The sequence below is a fragment of the Candoia aspera genome, chromosome 3 (genome assembly GCF_035149785.1).
Source record: "Candoia aspera isolate rCanAsp1 chromosome 3, rCanAsp1.hap2, whole genome shotgun sequence".
NCBI lineage: Eukaryota > Metazoa > Chordata > Lepidosauria > Squamata > Boidae > Candoia > Candoia aspera.
The window spans coordinates 121,618,373-121,644,037 of NC_086155.1; the positions used below are offsets into that span (position 1 = coordinate 121,618,373).

At 37.2% G+C, this 25,665-nt stretch overlaps 1 protein-coding gene across 1 annotated transcript in view; it reads right to left on the reverse strand.

Annotated features, from left to right (window-relative positions):
• Positions 1-25,665, reverse strand: part of GABBR2 (gamma-aminobutyric acid type B receptor subunit 2) — a 364,113-nt gene that overhangs the window by 299,448 nt on the left and 39,000 nt on the right. The window contains exon 2 of the mRNA XM_063298738.1: positions 14,568-14,705. Within this exon, the coding sequence (XP_063154808.1) occupies positions 14,568-14,705 (138 nt within the window). The remainder of the gene's footprint in view (positions 1-14,567; positions 14,706-25,665) is intronic.

Sequence of the window (25,665 nt, forward strand, 5' to 3'; positions counted from 1 at the left end):
CTCAGCCCAACTCACCTCACAGGGTGGTTGTTGTGGGGAAAATAGGAGGAGGAAGGAGTATTAGGTATGTTTGCCGCCTTGAGTTATTTATAAACAATAATAAAGGCGGGATAGAAAATAAAATAAAATAAATAAATAAATAAATATTACAGGTTAACCAAAATTGAAGCGAAAATCAATTTAGCCATTTTGACAGGTTGGTTAAGACTTAACCTAGCACCAGTTGGCTTGCTTCCATTAATATAATCTGATAATTTTAGATCCACATGATAGAAGAAGATCACATACCAATTGCATCTATATGGACTTTCTGTCATGAGTGAGGATGGCGAGCAGGGGGCTCCCATCCAGGCTGTAAAGCGCACGCATAGCACTGAGGAATTAGGTAGCCATTCCAAGAGACACAGATCGGGCCCACCTTAGCCTTTGGGGTTTATATGTCTGGGTTTTTCCCACGCTTCTTCAGTTTGTTAGGATTTTCCTGTTACGTAGCAGCAATAAAACACTAGAGACCTGTTCCTTGTCTCAGCGTGGTTCCTGCCTGTTAGGACACTTTCTCCAGAAGATCAAGTATCTTAAGGACTAGATAAGACTAAAGGGTCATTCAAAGGATCTAGGACATAGAGCCCCAGAATTACCTAAATATTTTCTTGCTCTCTTAAAAATAATCCCAGATATTTGCTCCAGCACTTTACTTTTATTCACTTAAATATCTAGAGCATTCCCTAGAGCCCACTTCAGTACTCTGTCCTTGGCATTCTTAAGGGCAGATTCCAAAAAGTCCAGTTCCAGAGACTTTGTCCATGCAGTTCAGGCAAGATTTAATCAACTGAATAACCTCTACCATATTGTAAATTATACTCTGACTCTTGGATAATCTTAATCCAACCTCTACTAAAAACTTTTCCAGGTCAGTCAGATTAAATTTATGCTAATTTCTTTTAGCTGTGAGAGACTCTAAGATTACATTTTCATTTGTAAAATGTAGGATTTGTTTGCAACAGGGATCAGGCACATGCTTGTAATCCCCAAGGACTGTCTTGAATAAGACATCTGAATCAAGATTTGGCTTGTATTACTATTATGATATTACTATTATTACCTCTATTTTTAACAACCTATGTTTTGATTCTATTCTGGTTTATGACTGTACCAAGGTTTTTATTTTATTTTATTATTTATTAATGTTTCCTATTAATATTAAAATATCAATATTAATACATTATCAAATAGCAGAGGAGTTCTTCCATCAGAGTATGGTGGAGTTCTTCAGCAGTCAAAACTTCCACAGTGCACTTGTGATCTCAAAAGTCATTCCAAGTGTTGGTCAGTGTAACTCTTCCCAGGATTTGTCCATCTGGTCTTTTATCAAGGGGTAATTTTTTTGCAATTTCCAGGAAATACTATAACTTTCAGACAACAAGCCATTGTCCTAGAGATTTCAGAGTTCCTATTATCTTTCATGGCCAAAAAGAAAAAAAAAAAAGCCAGCAGCTTTTTCAGTATCCATTACTCTACAATCCATTTCCAAGGAATAGAAAAAGTCTTCTTTTCCTGAACCACCATTCTTAAATCATATAACTTATCTGTGTGAAATTATTTTTTGAAATATAATAAACCTATAACTAAGGGAGTTTTAAGATATAATCAGCCAGACAGTAAATTTTACCATTTCAAACTGGCCCAACATTTTCTTAAATCCTTTCTTTTACTAGATTTATTGTTTTATCATATTTAGCAAACATAATTCTCCTATTTAAAACTATGCATAAAACTGGTTTCATTTATCATAGGGGAAGATAGTTCTTGCACAATTAAATAACATTGGTTTACACTCAGAATATAACTGAGAAATCTCATGTACCATTACATCTATATCCTTAAAAAGAATGTGCTTTCTCACACTTTTAGCACATGATCTCTGAAAAAAATGGTTGGCTCTTGAGAAATCTAGCATATATCTTCTCCTGTTTCAAATATTTTGTACAGTATCCATGAAGTTAAATTTCAATTCTACAATTTTTTTTAGTGGATGGTATCAGAAATGCAAGATCCTTCTATAAATAAAAGTTGCTATACAGTACTTTATATGCCATTGTTTATTTTCTGTTGAATGTGTGCTTTATGTAAAATCATAACTAAATTGATTATAATTTACTTTCTCCTTACACAAACTCCTTCATTTTCTTTTGTCTAAATTTATACTTTTATTCTTCATCAAAAACAGATGATCTTATTTCTGGAACATCATCCATCCAGAAATTAGACTTACCCCAACTGTGCTGACCTTTCTCAAGGCACTAAAAACCTAGCTTTGTCAGTGAGCCTGGGGCCCTGATAACATAGGTCAGCCCGTTTCATGGTTAGAGTGTTTATTAATTTTCTTGGCTGCTATTTTTATATTATTTGTTATGTTATTTTTCTGCTATATTGCTTGTATGTTGAAATTACTATATATTCACTATATTCCAGTATTTACTTAATGCTTTTTTTTCCTTCCCAAATATTTAAATTTCCAAAATGACCACTTAAATTGAAATATTCACTTTTTATTAAATATGCTAATAAAAATATATGGCTAGTAATTTCTGATTACATTTATATCAGACTACTAGACATATACCACCTGTAACTCTCATCTCTGTACTATAGCTGCTTTTTACCCTTTAATATCCTTAACACATTAAAAAATAGAATCAGCAACTATGCATCTAGCTGCCCTTTAAACCAACTGGATTCAAAGGACTAGATAGTGGCAGTCCAGCCATATAATTTAAGATTTAAAATATCCAATTTTTTACTCCAAATACTAACAGAATAATCTTACAAATATTTATCATACATATCACAATGAATTCACTAGGATTATTCCCTGATCAATGTATATAGAATTGCAATCTGATTGCTTCTTTACTATCTACTCATGCTGTCTTTCTACTCTAAATAGAAGTATAATTATTTTCTGCCCTTCTCACTACAATCTTACAAGAAACTACTAATAGCTGGCCCTTTATTTTTGGTGAATTAGTATTTTTGCCACATTAACTGTGGCTAATGCATATGGGTATATAGGTACATAATTATTATAAAACAAAATTCTATAACTACCTGTATTCCTTAGTTTCTGTATTCCTAAGTAACAAACCATCTTGCTTGGCCATAATGCTTTTTTTAATAACAAAATCTCCCTTTTTTAAGATAGCATTTTGGATATATTCTTATTTAATTTGTTTAATTAATTTCTGATATCTAATGGCTCACACTGGGAAGAAAAACATGCAGGGGCTAATATTCCAATCCCAACACCCCCAACTAAGTGTTTCCAAAACTTCTTTCCAGTCAATGTCCACAGAAAACTAAAAGTTCTGCAACATTCATGAGCCATTCAGTTACTTCTGCTTATTGGTTAGGAGTGCTCCCTAATTTGCTTTCCATTAATCTGTTATCCATCTTTCACTTATTTTTTAATCCTAAAATACTATTAACTACATAAAGATCAAGTTTCTTTGATCAGTACAGAAATCTCATTGCACTATATCCCACAGTAGAGCGCACTAAACCATATGAAGATTATTTAAATTATTTAAATTCTTCGTTACGGGCAGATTTAATCCCCCTTTTCCTGATTAATCTGGAAATAAATACAAGTGGAATAAGGAAAGTTAATGCTTTTAGTATCCTTGCCTGAAATGTTGATACAGAAATAAGATATGTGCATTATTCATGTGCTTTTTATTATTTTTAAGTTTTATTTTAATATTATTGCCCGATATGTCTCCTCCTCAGTAAACTATATAGTGCTGGACTGGCTGGAAAATAAGGACCTTATAACTGAGGAATGGACAGAATTTTATAGGACCTTTATGATGTTGTTTTTTGACATTTTGCAGTCAACTGTATTGGAAAGCATAAGAGATGGATTTGATTTAATTTAATTTAATTTATTTATTTTCTATCCCACCTTTATTATTTTTATAAATAACTCAAGACAGTGAACATACCTAATACTCCTTCCTCCTTCTCTTTTCCCCACAACAACAACCCTGTGAGGTGAGTTCGGCTGAGAGAGAGTGACTGGCCCAAGGCCACCCAGCCGGCTTTCATGCCCAAGGCGGGACTAGAACTCAGACTCCTGGTTTCTTGCTTGCTGCCTTAGCCACTAGACCAAACTGGCTCTTTACAGTCCCAAATAAAACAATAAAACACAAATACAAAATTTAAAACACAAAAACACAAACATTAAAATACAGGGCAAAAAAATCCCTGAAACAATTAATAACAAGAAGGTATCACCTGGCTTCTGCAAGTCATAGCTATGGCTAGAAACTTGGCAATCTTTGTAGTGGTTGTCTAAGTTAGGTCTTGCAGAAGAAAGCTTGTACTCTCTTGATCAGAAAAACAAGCAGGAATTCTGGTAATCAGGTTTATGAGTGCCAGACACCTTGGGCGGAATAACAAGAAATGTAACAATACATGGGTTACTGACTCAACCTCTCTATTTGAGTGGAAACACATACAATTGTGGTACAAGAGACTATTGTAGCATATTTGTCTATAGTCTCCATAATAGGTAATATGCCACTTCAAGCCAAGATAAAAAGTTTTCTAGATGAAACATGTAGGATGTTACAGAGCTAGGAGCTGTCCACAGGGAACCTGCAATTGCACTATAATAGGGGTGGATAATTTTGGCCATCCTATTTAGTAATCTAAATTCCAAATCCTCTGTTTGATTAAGGCTTCATCTGGGCCGAGAAAAGATAATGTATGGAGTAAGAAGCCATAATATTCTAGATGAGAATCAATTTGCCTCCTCAGAGATGAGGAAAACCTATCCAGTAGGTGAAATTTATTAGAGACTCAACCCAAAATATTTGTTCCAGCCAAAACCTGACACAACAAAGTCTCAGGTGGGCCCCAAGTGAAATGCAACCAAGCTCTAACTTGAACAAGAGCATTTGAAGTTGAGCGAGGGACACAGAGTATGGCTTTTAGGAACAGAAACAGCTTCTAAGGTAGGGTCATCCTTATACAGTAAACACAAAAAGAGATGGAGACCCAGAGGAATTTGGGGGATTCATGAGGAATTCAGTCTTAATAAAGAGATTTAGCCTTAGCCAAATAGGCTTCATTATTAGGATGTAAAGTTAGCTGAAACAGCACAGAATAGATAAGCAAACAGTTGCCATGCTTACATAGATACAGGGTACAGTTTGGGTATGGTGAAACTGCTATAGATGACAGGACAAATCCTATACAGGTAGTCCTCGTTTAGTGCCTGCAGTTGGTTCCAGTGGTTCTGTCATTAAGCAAAATGGTTGCTAAGTGAACACGTGTCAGTCAGTCAGTCAGTTTATTAGAGTCTTAGACCAGCACAAGCAATGTGAAGTGAACACATGACAGAGAGAGAGAGAGAGAGATGCTGCGAAGATCACTGGTTGCTGCTGTCTTATTCAGATAAAGTTCTCTCGTACAGTGTCCTGTGCCTGACCCGTTATTTTTTTTTTCCTTTTTTTGCCATCTTGCAGGTGGTGAGATTGCTTAAGCAAGCTATCTCTTCCTGAGCTGCTTTTTTCCTTAGTGCAACACTTCCCTAAAAAGTGCTAAGGGCAAGTTAACAAGCTCAACTCTGTAATCTTAATTAGTTGATTGGAACCCTCCAGCCAGCTCACAGCTGCTGCCTGAAACAGACCAGACCTTAATCAGTTTCACACTGAAGGCTTTTATCATAAATGCAAGCATTGGTCAGAAAATGAATTTTTCATTACCATCATATTTGTAAAGAGTTGCTATCTGAGGCAGTTGCTAAATAAGGACTACCTGTAGTAGGTTGCTATGGAAATTTCTCTATTATATGCCTATACAAAAGTAAAAACTTTGGGATTTTCCACCTGCTTAGAAATGTGTAAGTGACCAAGTGTGGATTGGCTAATGGGATTGCACTGTTTGAAATGCCATGTGTGAAATTGACTGTATAAGCGTGCTTGTATGTGTATTTGGGGTCTTTCACCTAGGACCGTTACTTCAGTGTCTGACCAAGATTCTGCAGACTCTTAATAAAGTTTTGGATACTTTTATACCATGTCCTGATTAAGTAGAGGACTGGATCTGAGCCCTCACTAACCAGGTGGCAGAGAAGAGAGAAGGCCACTGGGTTTTTTTCTCAGGGTATTTCTTCAACAAGAGCAACTTTCAGAAGATTCCCAATGCAGAAAGGACTTGCCTTTGCCAGTCTGGGAACACTGAATCACTGGCCCACATTTTACTTTGTTGTAAGTTGTATAGAGATATGCATATGGAGCTTTTATTAGGCCATTCCCTTGACATTCAGATGAATTTTATGTAAAATTCCTTCATGCAGATAAGGACCCTAAAATAACAAAAGCTTGTAAGTGTAGCATATAGAACCTGTGTCTTATTAATGGCAATTAATTTGGGGCTGATTTTTTTTTTGGCTATACAGTGTAGAGCTCTATATAATATAGAGCATTATATTGTTTTTCCCTTTTTTATTACATGGTACTTTTCCTCTTTTTTCCCCTCTTCTTTTATTTATCTGCCTTATTTTATTATAGTTAATCTAATTGTTTTGATATGTATATTGAGTTTGTGACCTATAATATAGTATTCAGACTGAAACTACAAAGCAGAAAAGTTCAAATAGAACAAAATAGGATATTTTTTTAAATATAAAACAATAAATAATCTAAATCATAACAAAATACAATACAACAATAATTATACCTATATAGAAAGTGCTACAACTTAGTTTTTAAAAAACAAACTGAATACTTACCACATGGAATCATCCTGTCCACTATTTCCTGAGAAAGAGCCAACTCAAAAACTATGAGCTGGCACATTTCATTAAGCCAGTGTTTTGTATCTGGTACCTAAGAGTCTTTCCAGGAACACAAAGATCTTTTTGACAACACTTCAAACAAATAATCCAAATTTTAGTTAAAATGTTTCATTGTTGATAAATCTGATTTGTTAGTTTAGTCTCTAAAAAAAGCTTTATCTAATATGTTCAAAAGCACAAGGATTTCAAGTAGCCAATGACTCTGATCCAAGTAAACAGCATAACATATGCTGAATGTATTACCATTCAGTTGTCTTTGGCAAATAATATTCTTTTTGTAACCTTTCAAAAGTGTTTAAAGTGTAATTAATTATATGATTAAGGGAACTATCCTTTTTACAGCCCATGCTTTCCAACAAAAATATTTACCTCCCATTTTAAAATATGTATTATTCCAAATAGTCACTTTCTCATGGAAGCAGGGATCAAATATTAATTTTTCATTCAATATCATCCAAATAAATTTGACCACCCAAATGATGGAAATACAACCAACTTCCTACTACACTTAGAACCAAGCACATGTCAAGATTTCAAAGGTGCCAAATACAAGCTTTCCATAACAGCATGTTATTAATATTTTTGTTCCAATACAATACAGAATTTTAAAGATATGCCCAATCATGAAACTGAAAATCAGAAAAATTAAAACCATAAATTATCACTTTAAGAAAGTTTTTAAAAGTCTAGACACAACAAAAGACTTTCTCCTTACCCTGAACAATCCTATACTTTCAGGTAATTGAATAAAAATGACACATATTAATACATTCCTAAATCATTATCAGAAAATCTGAAATTTTTCAGATTTTAAGAACTAAGTCTATAAAACTGAAATCTATTGCTAAATGGAGTAGGAGGAAATTTCACAATACTATAACAAGCTACAGCACACTTTGATTTTGTTTTTCAAATAACCCTTGCCATAATTAGCCATTTTATATTTTGTCTACCAATGCTTTCCGAAAAAAGGTTACTTTTATTCTTTGTCCAGGGAACACATATACACACATGCATACACAGAAGAATAATTTGTGGAACTTGTGGTAATAATTCCCTGACAATTTCCATGGTAAAACATGTATTATTTGTCAAGTATTTGATCATTTCTCTCTTTGCAATTAATGTGCTCCAGACATTTCTAAGTATATATCCTCCTGAAGTTAAAAGAACAAAACTATGTGACTTCTTTTTTAATGGAAACAACTTTGCCAACAAAACTTAATCCTCATTAAGTAATTCCTTCTTGATCCATATACTGTGCATTTAGACAGAGTGCTAATCCTGAAGAATCTAGATGCCATTGCTCCTACTGCACTCGAAATGAATATAGTCAGAGAAGGACACTTGATGCAATTCAGGCAAATAACAGTGTATTCTCTTAGTAACAAGGCAGAAATTAAAATGCCATAATACTGCCCAATTCCTACATTAAATTCTAGATTAGATATGCTCATCTAGCCATTATGAGTGTGGTAACTACCTATTGATTCCTCTTTTATTCATATCTTCTTTTCAACTTGATACACGCTGGTCCTGACAATACGATGTCAGCAACTGGAGGGATAGTCATGACAATTCTAACAAAAACAAGACAGTAACAAGTGGTACTATATGAATGCAAACTTTTTACTATTATGACATAAATAGCCCACAAAAACATATGTTATAATAAATGTATTAGCGACAAATCCTTTGATGCTATACTGCATTGTCAGCTTGCTTAAACTCCTTCTGCCATGTTATACGCATTTATTTACCTACACTATATGAATGTCTAGATCCTTGCAACTGAAGAACCAATGGAGAGAGGAAGGAGTCAGGCGATACAATATATTGGACCAGATGCTCAAAAAGTACACTGAGCATATACAAACACAATAAATTAAAACTTGAATCTCACTATTTCATTGCTGCCTCACGCTTCTCAGTGCTAAATTAAATATGCCAGCCATAAACACCTGAAGTGTACACTCAGTGGTGAAGATTTATCCTCCCAACACTAAGAAGTCTTCCAATTAGAACCTGTACCTTCATTTACATAATTGCAACTGGAAATCACATCCTTGCTTTAAAGATTAGCAAAGACACTAAAAAAAACTCCTTTGTGCTTCCTTGAGTAAACAGCTGGAACAGTCTATCATCTTTTTAAATAGTTCAGCAGTATCACTATTGGCTCAAGCTATGATTGATCAGGAGTGATACAGACATTTATTTTTAACAGAATAATTTATCCATTATGACACATACTACCATATGTCAATGCTATTTCCAGTGTTTAATGAATTACTAGAGTACAGGCAGGCAGGCACACTTTGTCATTAAGTAGCAGCTGTTTTAACAGGCAGCAGTAGCCCTATATCTGTAAGTTTTAAAACAGGATGGCAGAGAAATAGTGCCATTATCTTGTCAAACTTCAGCCACCTTTTTGTACCATCTTCATTTATACTGTAGGCCACAATGAGACAGAATGCATGCACTCTGTAAAAACTTCCCAGCTGTCTTCCAAATATCTGTACATCAATCAGATCAGAAGCTATTCCAGCTCGGAGCAGTGTGAAATTCCCACTGGGATTACACAATGCTGTTACAATATAGCCATAAGGCAACCTATTTAACAGCATCAAAAACCCTGCCTAAGGTAGCAAGCAGCTCTGAGGCTTTCATTGCTCAAAGCCCCATTTGCCAGAAATCAAGCTTCAAAAACAGGAGTCCCTCCCTCCCTTACTTCCTTTGATGTTGAGCAATGTTTTAGAGACTGGTACTGGCTATGGTGGTGGTGGAGAAACTGCAGCAATAGCAAATTACTTCTAATCTGTCCAAGTCCCATTTCTATCAGTTTTTTTTAAAACTTGGTTCACTTTACTTAGATATCTTGGTGCATGGGGATGGTTCTAATATTCCTAGCTAAATCTATGATCAGCCATCAAAATAAGTTATAAAATGCATCACAAACAAGAGCATCAGCTGCCATTTGAGACATTCACCACATTCGCTGAAATGTTGGCCACTATTCACTCCTGCATACTGAGCGTTCTACATGCCCAAAGTAGCATTGTGCTCCCTAGACAGTAGTCCTCCGTGCCAAACATCAAGCCACTTGGGAGGCCTGTGGCAATTTCAAAGGCAGTTTGTGAGGTCTTAACATTGATTAAGCTTCTGCTGTATTCCAGGTGATACTATTGCTCTAACCGTGATTCCTCAGCTCTGCCAAGAGAACAATTAATTATTGGTTATTGGGGTCTCTAACAGACTATGACAATGAGCAAATATACCCCAAATCAATCTAGAAAATATGATTCATTTTCAGCCATGCAATTTCCCAACCAATATCTGTTTTCTAGCTGACACAGATGTTGTTTCTTTCAAGAGTGAGATAGGGGCTGTGTTCAAATGACAGAGGTACCTATGGTTAACATGCTATACCTAGTAACTCAGTTATCTGGGTTCCTAAACCATACTGAACTATAAACGAACCTCTTAGGCTGGATTCACACAGCACACTAGTTTATTTGTGCAAATACAGCTTCTGTGTGAAAAGACACAGAGTTACATCAGGAGTATTTTCAGCTGCTCTTGCATCTCCTTCAGTGAAATGTTGACCAGACACCCAGACAGCTGGATCTCCATGAGCAAAGGGCTGAAAATCAAAGTGTTATGCAATCTTTTAATAAACTGTGAATACACTTACAATTTTTTAACAGGCAGGAAGATAAGGAGATTGCTGAAGTCATCCTATTACAATGTTGTTTCTCTAAATGCATATGTTCTCTTAAGCAACTGTCTATGGAATCTGTTATGGACACTGAACCTAAGATACAACTATAACAATTGTGATACAACTTTGAAAAGTCAAAATTGGTAAAAACAGAGGATAATTTATATACTTTCTTTATGAACTCATGAACTGCCTCCTTTTAACAAAGAAATAAGGACTTTCAATCAATTCGGTACTAATGTCACAGAGTTTATTGTTTTTATGGGTTTTATATTATCTATCACATTTTTACTTTGGGCATTTTTTAATTAATTAGATATTAGGTTTGGAGTGTTTATTTTACACATTAGATTGTTTGTTTGTCTGTGGTCAAGAAAATATACATAGAAATACCCCCATGATTTTAACCTTATAATAACCCTGTGAAGTGGATTAGGTTAAGTGATAACCATTAGTCAGAAGTCATTCAGTCAACCTCATGGATGAATGGAATTTGAAATTAGATTTCCCAAATTCCATTCCAATGGTATAATGAAAGTAAGGCAGTCATCTGGGGGAGGGGGTGCAGGATAGATGTACCAGAGTCCAATAAAATAACAAGGAAAGAAAATATTGGATTCAAATGCACTTCTACAAAAGAAGAATTTTTTCCATTTGCAGAAGGACAGAAAACCAAGAGACCATCCTGTTGGAAGAAAGGGGGAGAAAATAGTGATGATTCTCCCTTCTGCCTGAACTGCCCTGACATCGTTAATGGAAGAAAATATACAGTTCCTCGATCATTGGGAACCTAATCATCTCAATGTTCTTGAAGAAGAGTATATGCCATTGTATAGTTACCGCTGATTTTTAAAAAAATGCTCCATGAACACATAAATATTTTTGTTTACCTATTCCATATTTTAAAATAATTCAGGTCTTATATAAGATTTTATTTTCTCAACTTACTGAATGAGGTTTTGCAGGGTTTGTTCAATAAAAAAGTTTGTTGTAATTCTTTGTCTCCTTAAAGGTGCCACTTACACCAACATTAATCAGTCAGATTTGTTTCCATTCATACTAGCTACACTTTATGCAGTGTATCATCCAATAAAAAACAACATGCAAATTAGGTAATATAACTGGAGTTATTTAACTTATTAAATAATTTAAAAATGGAACTCTGTTTTGCTAAGCTTAAAATAATTTCCAAAAATCCAACAGGTTATCAATAACTGGTTTGAAGTAAAGAGCAGATACATTTCCTGAGAGCAGTTGAATAGAATATTATCTGCATAGCTCCTTTCTCTAAAACGGAGATAATCTTCAGGAAAGAACCTAACTCTTCCTCTGATGCTGGCCTGAAGTATACACATCCTTTCCCATGGCTGCCTTGTTGTTATAGCTTTTCCCAGTAAAAAATGAAAAAAGGAGCGTCAAAGAAGAAAATTCAAAGCTACAACTGAATTCTCCATCATTTCTTTCAGTAACATGTTATCAATAGCTTTCTAACCTTCTGTCTCCTCCTTTTTAAAGCATTTATTGTTAATCAGTTCTTTTTCCAGTAAAGTCTTATGTCAAGAAAGATTATGTATCACCATGGCATCTATTGTTGACAATAGCCAACAAATGTGTAAGATTTATCCTTCAGCTGCTCATCAAACAGAATTGTGGAAATACGCAATTAAAACTGCATTGTTATGGCTATATATCAACACATTTAATCAATATTTACTGATATGGCATCAATCACATTTATTTTATTAATAACCTGCCTTTCCATCCAATCAGGATGGTAATAATATTAAAAAAAATACAAAATAAGATAAACAAGGAGAAATAATTTAAAAACTAATAAATAATTAAACTATCATAAAACAATTCAGAAACCTTGGCTGAAGAGACAGTGGAGAAAGGGGGAACAGATACAAAGCCTAGGAGAATGTATTCCCTTGAAAGTCATGCAGGAAAAGCCCCCACCGGCATGTAAGAGAAATGGTTCTAAAACCAGGATAATCTTCAAGAGGCCCTCTTCTCCTACATATCTTAATACTTGAAAAGCCACCTCTCTGTTAGCCAAGTCCTAATCATCAAGACTTAAGGAAATCTTAACTCAGATCTCCTCTGCATTCTTTCATAATATAGGTTAACATCAGAGGTAAGAAAAGCATGTCAAGTTCAAAATGTTTTAAGCTGAAATGCTCATTTTGAGTTCAAAATATCTGTTTTGAATTTGAAATGGACCAGCTGCTCTAGAACACCAAACCACAAGATTTTCTTGTTTCAAGCTTCAAAACATTTTTGATGCAGGCAGAACAGCATTAGAATGCTTCTGGTGATGATACAACAACCCATTTCAAACTTGATACAGTTGGTTCAAACTAAAAAAGGGACATTGTAAAAAGCCATTTTGACATTTTGATCTCTTGTGTTGAGATCAAAACATTTTGAAATGGTTTGTACACTTCTATTTGACAGTATAAATCCTAACCTAGAACAGAGATCTACCATGAATATGTTCTTATAAAATGGGTATACTAATAGCATTTAAGACAAGTGGTCATCTTTGATACTCACTACTTTCACTAGATTATATTGAAGATTGCAGATTCACAGTGCCATTAGATGCATGTTTTACCTGCAAATAAATACTGTTGGGTTCAAATTCCTAAAATGAATTAATGAATAAAGTCCTGGGAATGAGACTTACTACACTGCGTTACTGATTCATGTAGGAACTTGTCAACAAAACTACACACAACATGAATTTTCCAGGTGACTATCATAGCTAGTAGTTCTGACAGGTGCTAAGACTACCAGCCTACAGCCTTCTTCTAATCCTCTTTCGGTAATATTACTTACTTAGGCTTTCATTGATTTGTGATTGATTATGTGCCATCAAGTCATTTTTGACTGGTACAATGAAATGATTGTTCAGAGGTCAGTTATAGACAAAGTTATGTGTTAAAAACATACAGTAATATATTAAAGCTGATTTCAAAGTGATTATATAAAGTTTACCCATATCAAAAAGAATGAAATCGATTGCCAAATGAAACCTTGCTAATACTATCTGGTGACTTGTAATTAATTTCATAAAGATACCCTGTGTTGAACCTGAGAATAGCCCAGACACAGAAGTTTCTGGCTCATCCCCATTTACCACAAAATCCAAACTGACCAGTTTAAACAAAAAAAAAAAGAATACATATATGTGATACAACATGGCATTTGGTTCACAAATTTGGCCCTTCCAGAGCTCAGAAGAAGTCAGGAGTATCCCTTTGCACATTTACTTGTTCTAAACAATAGCTATCTGTCTAAGCCCCTTTTTATTCTAAAATCAGATTTTATTATTCAGAATTGTAATACAACTAGCTGTACTTTAATTGTTGCAAATACAAAAACAAAATCCCTTGCAATGTATTCAGTGGCAGACTGCACTTATCTCTCAGCTTCAGGATCCCCTATCTTCTAATTAAGCAGCTAATTAATAGTGCCTTTGATCATGCCTATAGCAATCCCTGCCAAACTATTTTTATAGTAATATCAAATTAATAATTCAGAAGTAATTTGTTCTTGTCTGTGTGGATGGTCTCAGAATGTTGTTAATGAATTGCTGTATCTAACTAACTTTACCTCAAGATCCCATTTTGAATCTGGCTTTGCAACCAGTTGAATCCAAACAGATATACAGTTACACAATTCATCTCTACATGCTTCAGCATCGCACATCCTCACAAAACCTGCAACTGAAACTCTCCATACCTCCATACCACTCTCAGATGATGACAGTTCATGGGAAATGCAGAGGAAAAAAATAATTTCCTCTCTATCCTACTGATAGTTATACCAGTGAAAACATTTCTTTGAACTCTACCCACATTTTGTTTGTGGATTTTGAAGTAGGTCATGCAAGTCAGTCACCCCCTTTAGAATTATGTAGCTAATGTTCTAAATGTTTTGAAGCATGGGAGATATTTCTATATAAAATTGAGTGTTACTTACCTGGACCAAATTCCATCCTATTAAGGATTCAGCAATGATGGATGTTACAGTTGTACATACACCACCAAAAACCATTAGATGTGTAGGTCCATATTTTATTGCATCATAGAAGGCTTTAAGACCCTTTGCATTGTCACACTGGGGAAAACAAACAAACAAACAAACAATTCATTAAATGTAATTTGATATTAAATGATATATGATTAAATTTATTTAAATCATATATTGCATGTTACATAAATAAATAAAATGTCTATCAAAATCCATGTTCTACTTTTAAATCTAATTTTGTACTTAGCCCAAACTGGTTATTATTAATGTTACTTTATAAGGACATTCCTTACATCACATGCCTGCAACATTTCTATTGTACCACTGTTTAGATATTTATATAAGTATTTATATATTGTTCTTCAGCTCCTCATTTAACTCCACTCCCCCAAAATATTCAGTACACATAATAGAGCAGTAACAATTTAAAATACCCACCGTACAAGAAACAACACCATCCATCATAAGCAAAACAACATAGAAAGCATGAATATACAGAAATAATTTTAAATTTTTCTGAAGACTACGTTTAAAACAAGGCAATACAGTAAGAGATCACAAAAGAACCTTTTCTAATACCGAGGGGTCATCACTGTCGCATGTATTCAACCGGTTCACCTTTGATAGTGACAGGGCATATTGCAGAAGTTCCTGAACTAGCAGAAAAGCCATGAAGGAGCAGGCAGTCCCTCTGCTAGCATGGCCCCAAACTGCATTATGACCAGCTAGTATTCTGAATTGGTCCCAGAAACACAAAACAGATTAAGTGGCAACAAAGTCACATGCTCTGAATAAAGAGGCCCTGTTAACAAACCATGCTCAGTAGGAGCTGTAGTGAAAAACAACAGACACCCTTCATACCCAGGTTCCTTCCGATATAGTGACTGCTTTGGATCCAGAAGTAGTGCTTCATCCCCGCAATGCAAAGGGGCTTCTTCTACAAGCCAAGCCAATCAACTCAGCTAGTACTTTAGAGGAAATACATAAAATATGTTCCTTTTGGAGCTAATAGTGGGAAGCTACCCATTGGTGGGAACTCCTGACTTGTCCAGCCTCCCACTTCCTAGTGGCCATTTGGGTCTTTTTTTTTTCCTCTCTCATCACAAAGCATGTGAGGAACATTGACTTTTCCACTCTACAGTTAACCAACTGGCAGAGGAGGGAAAACTGACCAATTCAAGTAGATCAAGATCAAGTGAGACTCTCATAGGGCAGCACAGTTGCAACTAAAAAAGTTAAAGGGCTGGAACATTGGCTGTTGATGGTTGTATAGAAGTGCCCCTGGAGTATGTTGTAATGTAGCAAAAGCTCACATAACAGAGGCCACTTCTGCCAAAACGGATCTGGAGTGGGTACACTAACTGAAACTACAGAAACTCACTCCTCCTGGTCAGAGCCTACACATTTCGTCTGCTGGAGTTAGTCAAAGACCAGCTGAAACTGCAAAACTGATTTGCAAAAAAGATTCCCATTTGAAAATGCCTCTATTTCCTGAAAATGATCTATTTAGCTGTTTCTTATAACAAATATTGGTTACTAATAATTAAGCTGTATATACAATCTCAAATGTGCCTTTTCCGTAATAGAATTTACAAATAATAGAGACTTTTCTTGAAGCTATTTCTGTACAAATATAAGAATTCCAAGGATGTTTATTGTAAACTATGAAGTAGAAAGAAAATGGCATTAGGTAAGGCAAATAAATTACCCACTCCTCAAATCTACTTTCCCAGGGAAATAAACTGTTGCCTCAGCCATAAAATATTTAGACATGAAAAATGTTGATTAGGGAACTAAGAAATGGAAACGGCACTGGGAAGCAAGGCTGCTGGGAGATAACACCTACAAGACAGTAATACATTAATGGTAATTTTATTCAGAGAGCAGAGCCTTTGTCTAACTCAATGAGCTACTGTCTTTGTTAGTCAGCCCTCATTACCTTACTATCTTTACCTCATCAACATGCATATACAAATTACGTTGCTCTATCCAATCAATAGTTCCACTGTAGTGATCATATGTTTATTGGAATTTGCCTAAGTCTATATGCAGGGTTGCATTCCTGCCCCTTTGTAAGTTTGCTTCTGCTGCCTCTGGTACTGTAAGAAACGGGATGCCTGCTACTGGGGTGGTGGTCTGGTTTCTGAAACAAATTCTAAACGGAAACTTATGCTACAATTTGGTATCAGAAGTGGGATAGCGGGAAACACTAAAGTGATGGCAGCTCTTCTGTAGCAAGAATCAGCAATCATCTGTTGAGGAAGGGTTATTAGGATTGTGTCTTCACTTTCTTTTGTGTCACCTGGCAACCACTAGCACTCACTGTTGAAGTTTTCCTACTAACGATTAAGACTGCTATTGTACCTAATCATTTTGGCCGGGTGAAGAGGTTGTATTTGATTGTCTCCTCTCACGTGCTTCATGCAAATTGCCTGGGGCGAGGAAACCTGCCCGGACTTGTTCTTACTCTCTTTTTTTTTCTCTCTGCCGATATGTAGCAAGCCAGGCTTGCTCTCAATGAGAGCTAAGTCCTTTAAATATGTTTTGCTTTTGTTTTGCTTTTTGTAAATAAATTATTTTTATAGAAATGCCTGGTGTGTGACTTTTCTGATCTCTCCTGGGCTAAAGGCTTTCCCAGCATTCTGCCAACAGGTTATGGGCCCAGTGAGCAGCCCAGTAAGCCCAGTAAAACCCAGAGAGAAAAGAGAGATCAGCTCCACACCTCATGCACAATTTAAAGGCAGGTAGCAAAGACCTGTGAAGATTTTCTTTGGAGCCGCCTGGAGATTTTCCAGCAACTGCCGGTCTACAGGACAAAGAAGCTAGCTGAGGTGACTTGCAAAAGAAGGAAGAAGCCATGGCTACCTCCCAGCCCTCAGTGATGCCTCTGGAGCGCCTATCAGAGACCAACTATTTGAATTGGGCCCTGAAGATGGAAATGTATCTTCGCAAAGAGAATCTATGGCTGCCAATTGGTGAGCAAACCCCCCAAAATCCCAGTGCCGAATGGCTGAGACAGGATGAGCGGGCTAGAGCCACCATTATCTTGGGAGTTGAGGACAATCAGCTAGTCCACGTGCGAGGCATGCAGTCTGCAAAGCAACTTTGGGACGCTTTGAGAGACTTATATGTAAAGGCAACAGCAGGGAGTAAAGTTACTCTGACGAAAAAGCTGTACAGAGCCTACCTTGCAGAAGGAGATAGCCTTCCTGAGCACCTGCATTATATTCAGCAGCTGTTTGTTGAGTTGCAGGAGAGAGGAATGGAATTTACACCTCTCACAAAATCATATATCCTCCTGTCCTCACTGAATGCAACGTGGGACACGCTGATTTGTACCCTGGAGGCTATGCCTGAAGCAGACCTCACCCCATCGTATGTTACACAGCGCTTACTCGCTGAATGGGAGAAGAGAGAGGAAAGATCCCCCCCCCATCTCTTCTGGAAAGCTGCAAGACCAGAAAATGAGGGAAAAGAAGGGAAAGGAACCTGAGGCCACAGCGCTAGCTAGCCAGCGATGCTTCACTTGTGGTTCAGCTGGACATTTGCAAAGAGACTGTGCCATGAGACCCAAGAGTAGAAAGACAGAGAAGAAGAACACAAGGGCAACATAGAAGAAGGCTCTTCAGACAACCCAAATTGCACAGGTTGCTGAGAAGGGTAATTCTGATGTATGGGTGTTAGATTCTGGGGCCAGTTGTCATTTATGTAATTGTAAAAGCTCTTTTGTGTCACTGTCTAAAACTGAAAGACAAAGTGTATCTTTGGCTGATGGGTCTGTGACCAAAATTATGGGACAAGGTGACTTGTATTTATCCTGCTTAGGAGAAACTGTAAAAGGTGTGTTGTATGTGCCAAATTTACAATCAAACCTTTTATCTGTGGCAAAATTGGCTGCAACAGGGTATATCATAACATTTAAGAAAAATGGTTGTGAGATACGAAAAAATGGGAAATTGTGTGCTACTGGTATATTAAAAGACTCCTTGTACATTGTGCAAAATGCAAGGAAGCCAAGCTGCAAGGCTGCAGTTGGCAACACGCCATATCATGACCAATGTGTACACCTGATGCACAGGAGATTTGGTCATGCTAATTTCAAGTATATAGCACAAATGCCACAGCTGTGTGCTGACCTAAAGATAAAACCCTGTGATAAATACTTAGATTGTGTAGTTTGCAAAGAATGCAAAACACTAAAAGCTCCTGTGAGTAAGCACAGTGACAGAGTTACAACTAGACCTTTGGAAATTGTACACTCTGACATTATTGGTCCTTTTGCTCCAAGTCTTGGACAAGCAAGGTATGCAATGACCATCATTGATGATTTCTCAAGATACACATTTATCTACATCTTAAAACATAAAGATGAGGCATTTGAGAAATTTAAAGGTTTTGTGACATGGGCAAATGGAAAATTCCCTAGGCCTGTATCTGCACTCCAATGTGATAGAGGAGGAGAATACCTTTCTCACAAATTCAGAAGGTTCCTAGTGGAAAAGGGGATAGAACAAATTCTTTCTAACCCTTACACCCCTCAGCAAAATGGTGTTGCTGAAAGAAAGGGCAGAACCTTGCAAAATGCAATGGAATGCATGATTAAAGATTCACGATTATCTTTTAAGTACTGGGGAGAGGCAATATCGACTGCCACTTATGTACAAAACAGATTGTATAACTCTGTGATTCAGGACACTCCATTCCATTTGTTTTATGGTGTGAAACCAAAGGTAAGCCATCTTAGAGTGTTTGGTAGCACTGCATGGGTTCATATTCCAAAACAACAGAGAAGGAAAGGAGGCCCCACAACAAAGAAAGCCATCTTTGTTGGCTATGAACAAAGCCAGAGGAGCTACAGGTTCATAATGGGAGAGAAATTAATAATCAGCAAAAGCGCTTCTTTTGCTGAACAAAACTGGGGGAGATTAAATTCTAGCTCTCCAGTTGATCTGACCACCACAAGAGAACAGCAAGGACTTGCTGATGGTGATCTTTTGCCTGATGAGGACATTAAACCAGAAAAGCAAACTGAAGATCTGTCTGATGAGACAGATGCTTCTCAGGAAAGTGATAGGAGTCAAAATTTAAGCCCTGTATTACCTCGCAGATCTCAGAGGAGTAATAAAGGCGTTCCTCCATCACGTTTTCAGGCTGAAACAGTAAAGGCTTTTCACATATTCACAGAACCTGAGTCTTTAGAACAAGTGAATGCTTTACCACCAGAGATTGCACAAAATTGGCATTCTGCCATGCAACAGGAATTAGCATCCTTGAAAGAAAATAAAACATGGAAACTGGTAAATCTACCTCCCAATGAACGCTGTCTGGGTTGTAGGTGGGTTTTCAAACTGAAAAGGGATGCTGATGGCAAAATCCAAAAATATAAAGCAAGGTTGGTTGCAAAAGGGTTCACTCAAAGGAAAGATTTAGACTTTGACAAGACTTTTGCACCAGTTACTAAAGGTGAATCAATTAGATTACTGTTAAAAGTTGCTGCACTGAAAGGAATGTCAGTTAACCACTATGACATTCAAACTGCATTTCTCTATGGAGATTTAGATCACAAATTATACATGCAGCAACCCCCTGGCTATGAAAAAGGGGAGAATCTAGTCTGTGAACTGCAGAAGTCGATATATGGGTTAAAACAAGCTGCTAGATCCTGGAACCAAAAAGTAGATGAAAAACTGCAGAATTTTGGTTTTGAAAAAGGAAAAGCAGATCCCTGTGTATATATGAAGAAGGACAAACAAGGCTGTATGTATCTGTGCATTTATGTTGATGATTTGCTGCTGTTCACATCAACAGAAAAACAAAGGCTTGATTTTGAAGCCTGCATGAAAAGCCATTTCACATTAAAAAGCTTTGGAATTATAACAACCTAGGTTTGGAAAAACACAGGAAGGATGGTAGCTTTCTGTTAAACCAAAGGGGAGATAATGGTAAAGTAATGTGAATGGAAAGACATATAAAGTTGTCAGAGAAGATTGGTTTGCATCTTAATCTATAGTGTAAAAAGGGGAGTGTTGAGGTTTTCCTACTAACGATTAAGACTGCTATTGTACCTAATCATTTTGGCCGGGTGAAGAGGTTGTATTTGATTGTCTCCTCTCACGTGCTTCATGCAAATTGCCTGGGGGGAGGAAACCTGCCCGGACTTGTTCTTACTCTCTTTTTTTTCTCTCTGCCGATATGTAGCAAGCCAGGCTTGCTCTCAATGAGAGCTAAGTCCTTTAAATATGTTTTGCTTTCATTTTGCTTTTTGTAAATAAATTATTTTTATAGAAATGCCTGGTGTGTGACTTTTCTGATCTCTCCTGGGCTAAAGGCTTTCCCAGCATTCTGCCAACACTCACAGGGACATTTCTTTGGTTTATTTCCCTCTGCGTTGTCCTGTCGATCTTGCTCATGGGAAGTGTTGCCACTAGATGTGCAATGGGGGAAACCCCAATTGCTTGTGAGATCGTGGGTGCCCTTGCAGGTCTTTCTCTAGCAGGTTCCTTCTGAGTCAGTGAGTGCTTGCTCCACTGCTGAATGAGCTTCTGTATTTCCAACTGATTTTCGTGTTCCAAAAATTCAACCCGCTGCATCAGAAGTTCCTTAGAGGAATGGGTACCCCAGTCATTCTTCCCTAGACTCCACAACGCAATCCCACCACTTACAGTTTCAGCAACAACAACCCCCTCCTGTACACCATTGTTTCCGATGAGGGAGGCAGCACCAGCAACTCCCCCCTGCATGCCAACACACCTCCAGCAGATGACCCTACTCGATACTCCTGCCAACCTTCTTGGACCACTTCCAGACTACCTAACTATTTTGGACTTATAATGGGCCCTATGTCCTTACCCCAAACCATACAGGGAAGTAACTAGGAGTAAGCCACCTTGGCAGGACTATTTATAGAAGATTAAGAAGATTACAGTCCAGATCCAAAGTGGCTCAATTTGCTTTCATTCCACAAAACTTTCCAGGACTTTTCCTAACTACCCTTCTTGATGCTTTCATTACTGTTGCCCCCTTGCATGCCTATCCAGACATTCAAGGAGGGCCTTCTACTGTAGTCCATGTTCCCTGGATTCCAGAGGATATGATATAAATTGGAGCACAACTTTTCCTAAATTAAGAGAAAGCCTAGTGAGTTTTGTCAGAAACTAGTTTGCCCATTTGCCATTTATAACCCCATTTGGGGTGACATTAAAATGCTGCCTTCTGATCTGCTCACCCTGAGCAAAAATAAGCTCTTTTAGCTAAAACCTGAGTTGACAACCTCCAGGATGCATGACTCTCCAGGAACCTGTCTCAGAGAATACCGGGACCACCTCCTAGAATCTAATACTGCCATGGTTCCTGCCCAACATGATTGAGGTAAGATTGAAAACATACAGTAAAACAGACCTGAGGAGCATCCTGAACATTACATTGCTTGTTTTTGTATTGCACTCTATCCCTGTTCTGGAGTGGATCCAAATGTCCTTGCTACTTGCTTATTAGCTGGGTGGACCATTTTTAGGGGACTTTTACCTGAAATCGGTAGAAGACTTACCAGTGCAATCTTAGACTGGAGAAGACAGGACTTAGATATCTTAGTGGATGCAGCACTCAGATATGGGACAGACTTCAGTCTGAGAAAGGAACAAATGCCCAGAAGCTCCACTCCAATTATAGCCATTTGCTTCTTTCCCCAATCTCCCTACCTATGGGACTTCTATCTACATGGGCAGGGTGGGGAAAAGTCCGACTCCTTACTCTCTTTCTGAGGCTGTGAGGATCCACTTATTGCTGAACACGCCTTTCTCCTTAGTACTCATACTCTTTTAAACTTCCTAGGATGGGACATCTTAACAGAACCCTACAATTTATTGCACCACAGATAGAGTTTATTTGGACTTGCCAGAAAAAAATCTTTGCTGCGTATTTTGTTAGCCCTTGATGCAGAAGGGGAGCCGGAAGATCAGTCAGGAGGCCAACTGGAGGATCTTGCCTTTTTGTGGGTGACCTCCTCTCATGATGTGGGTCTCTTGAAAGGGGTCACACTGATCAATATTAAGGCCTCTCCTTCCATCTCTCCAATTATCACAGGAGAGGTCAGCTGGTCAGGAAGATTAGATGTTTCATATCCAGAAATTACATTGGTATTCTTGCTTAATCATTAGGACAATATGAATTTGACATCATTCAGATTAATCAGTCAGATAAATAGAGGCTTTTATCTGGATTAAAAAAATATTTTCCATGTTATATACTATGACAACCATATTAACAAGTTCAGAATAGACACATTAGCAAGGAAAAAAAGTGTTTCACATGTTGGTTGTGAATGTGTTTGAAGTATATTAACGCATATTTACATCTTACTGCCTTTATTTAAGCCAAGAAAGTGTCATTTAATTTTTCAAACTTATCAGGAGAAAAGGGTACCTTTTCACAATCTAAAACTGCTTTGCATAATTATTTCATCCATGTAGAAATGTTGTGATGGAATGGTTTAAATTTGGAGATAGAATATAAGCACCTAATGAATCTATATATGCATATGTTATTGCACCTATGGAGTCAGCTAAATGAGTATGGAAATTTTGAAGCAGAATTTATTTGAGATCAAATGTTGGGAGCACGCATTAACAAAGCATTGTGTGATAAATACTTGCAGCAGGAAAATTTGACATTGGATTAAACAGTTACCATGGCCAGATTATACAAAAATGCTGAAGAAGAAAGTTGCCTATTGCAGCAATGAAGAGTATCTCTATAGATATCACCATTAATCAGGTTCATCACCAAAAGATGTTGAAAAGGCCAGCAAAATACAATAAAAAAATGTCTGGGGACACAGTGTTCCAGGATTCAAGTCTGTCAAAGACAGAAATTCCTTGTTATCACTGTGGATTATTGCCCCATTTAGTGCAATGAACATTATATTGCAAAAAAAAAAAAGGATATTTAGCATTAATTTGTTACAAGAAAGCTGGGGATGAATCACATAACCAAGATATAAAAGAACCACATGCAAGGAAATAGTTTGTAAGAACTGTTAGGACAACAGAAAATGATGGGGACGAGAAAGAGTTTGTTTTGTAAATTCTAAAGAAAAATAATTTGTGAATATTCATTGGAAGCCACGAGAGATGGTGATTGACACTGGAAGTGCACAGAACTTTATTTGCAGCAAACTTTATTATGCAGTATTTTCAAGTAAGATGTTAAAGTTGTTGCCAACAATAACAAAAATAATTGCCTATTATGAGTCCCACCTACTCATATGTTTCCATAACAATTTGCTTGGGACACAACAAAATTGGCTTGGAACAATAATGTGGTTGATTAATTTGTATATGTTATCAAAGGAGGTCTAGAGTCATTACTTGGCCAAAAAAACTACCTTTGACTTTATATTATTTAAGAAGGAGATTCTGAACCTTATTACAACTGCCATTGTTCAAGTTCAGAGTCAATTGGATCTGCTGGAGAAAAGGTATAACTTGTTTAAAGAACTTGGACAAATTACTGAATATTACAGTGGATTACTTCATTGTAATTTTTGTACAGAATCTAAGGTATGTTATATGCCATGATAGAAGCTAAGAATGCTGAATTAGACAAAACGTTGGAGAATGGTATTATGAAAGAAATGCATGAAGTCTGTATTAAAAACCTTAAAAGAAAGAATACATTATCTATGTCTTGAATTATTGGCATATCTACGCTTACCATTTCAGCTGGTTCTGTCCTATAGTTATGTCAGCTTGACTCTTATCTGGCTTAAGAAAATCCTATCTGGACTGAGATACTCTGACAACACCTTGCCAGATAAACAGTCCAGACTACAAGCTACTACAAGCTACCACAGCCTCCCATTGCACAATTCCACTTTTCTTTCAGCAAAATTACCACCAGTTCCTTTCCTTCTTATGGGCTGGTCTTCCTGGACATATTTACTTCTCCCTCCCTCCCTCCCTCCCCCTCTCCCTCTCTCTCTCCATGTGTACATGCATGTATACACACACAAAAAATTAAATTGCAATTATATACATATATAGTTAATATATCTATCAACTCTTTCTTTCTTTCTTTCTTTCTTTCTTTCTTTCTTTCTTTCTTTCTTTATGCATCTATCTATCTATGTCATATAGGGGAAGAACCATCTCCAACTCAATCCTACCAAGACTGCGTGACTGTGGGTGCTTGGGCCACCTAAATCTGGGGATATTCCATCTCTGACCCTGGATGGAGAAGCACTTCCCCCTTCAAGATTGGTATGCAACGTGGGGGTCTTCCTGAACTTGCAGCTCCTGCTTGATGAGCAGGTGTCAGCTGTGGCCTGGAAGGCCTTTGCACAACTCCATCTGGTGCACCTCTTGTGCCCTTTCCTAGATCAGGGGGTCCTTCAGACAGCCACTCATGCCCTAGTCACCTTGCAGCTTGACTACTACAATGCACTTTATATGGGGCTGCCCTTGAAGACCACCTGGAACCTTCAACTGGTCCAGAATGCAGTGGCATGAACAGTAATGGGAATGCCTCAATATGCCCATGTAGCACCTCTGCTCTGCAAGCTACACTGGTTGCCAGTTTGCTTCCAGGTATGATTCTAGGTGCTGGTTGTTAGAACCCTACATGGCCTAAGTCCTTGTTACTTGAGGGACCAAGTGTCTCCCATAATATCTATCTGGCCAATCAATTCAGTGGAATTGGCAGGCTCTGGGTTCCTTCGATTAAACAATGTCATCTCTCACAACCTCAGAAGCACGACTTCTCTATAGCAGCACCTGCCCTCTAGAATAAGGTTTCCCCAGAGATCTGGATGGTCCCCACTCTGCTGTTGTTTAGAAGAGCCATGAAGAGTTAGCTCTTCACTCAGGCCTTTGGTGAGGGAGAATGAGACCCCTCACTTCATTGTGCTTGCCATCTTTTATCTTTATGTTTTATGTTTTATTGATTTTATTTTAATTTTTTTGTTTGATTGTTGTGAGCTACCCAGAGCCACTGAGAGTTGGGCAGCATACGAGTTTAATAAATTATGATGGTTGATTGCACAGTCATCCAG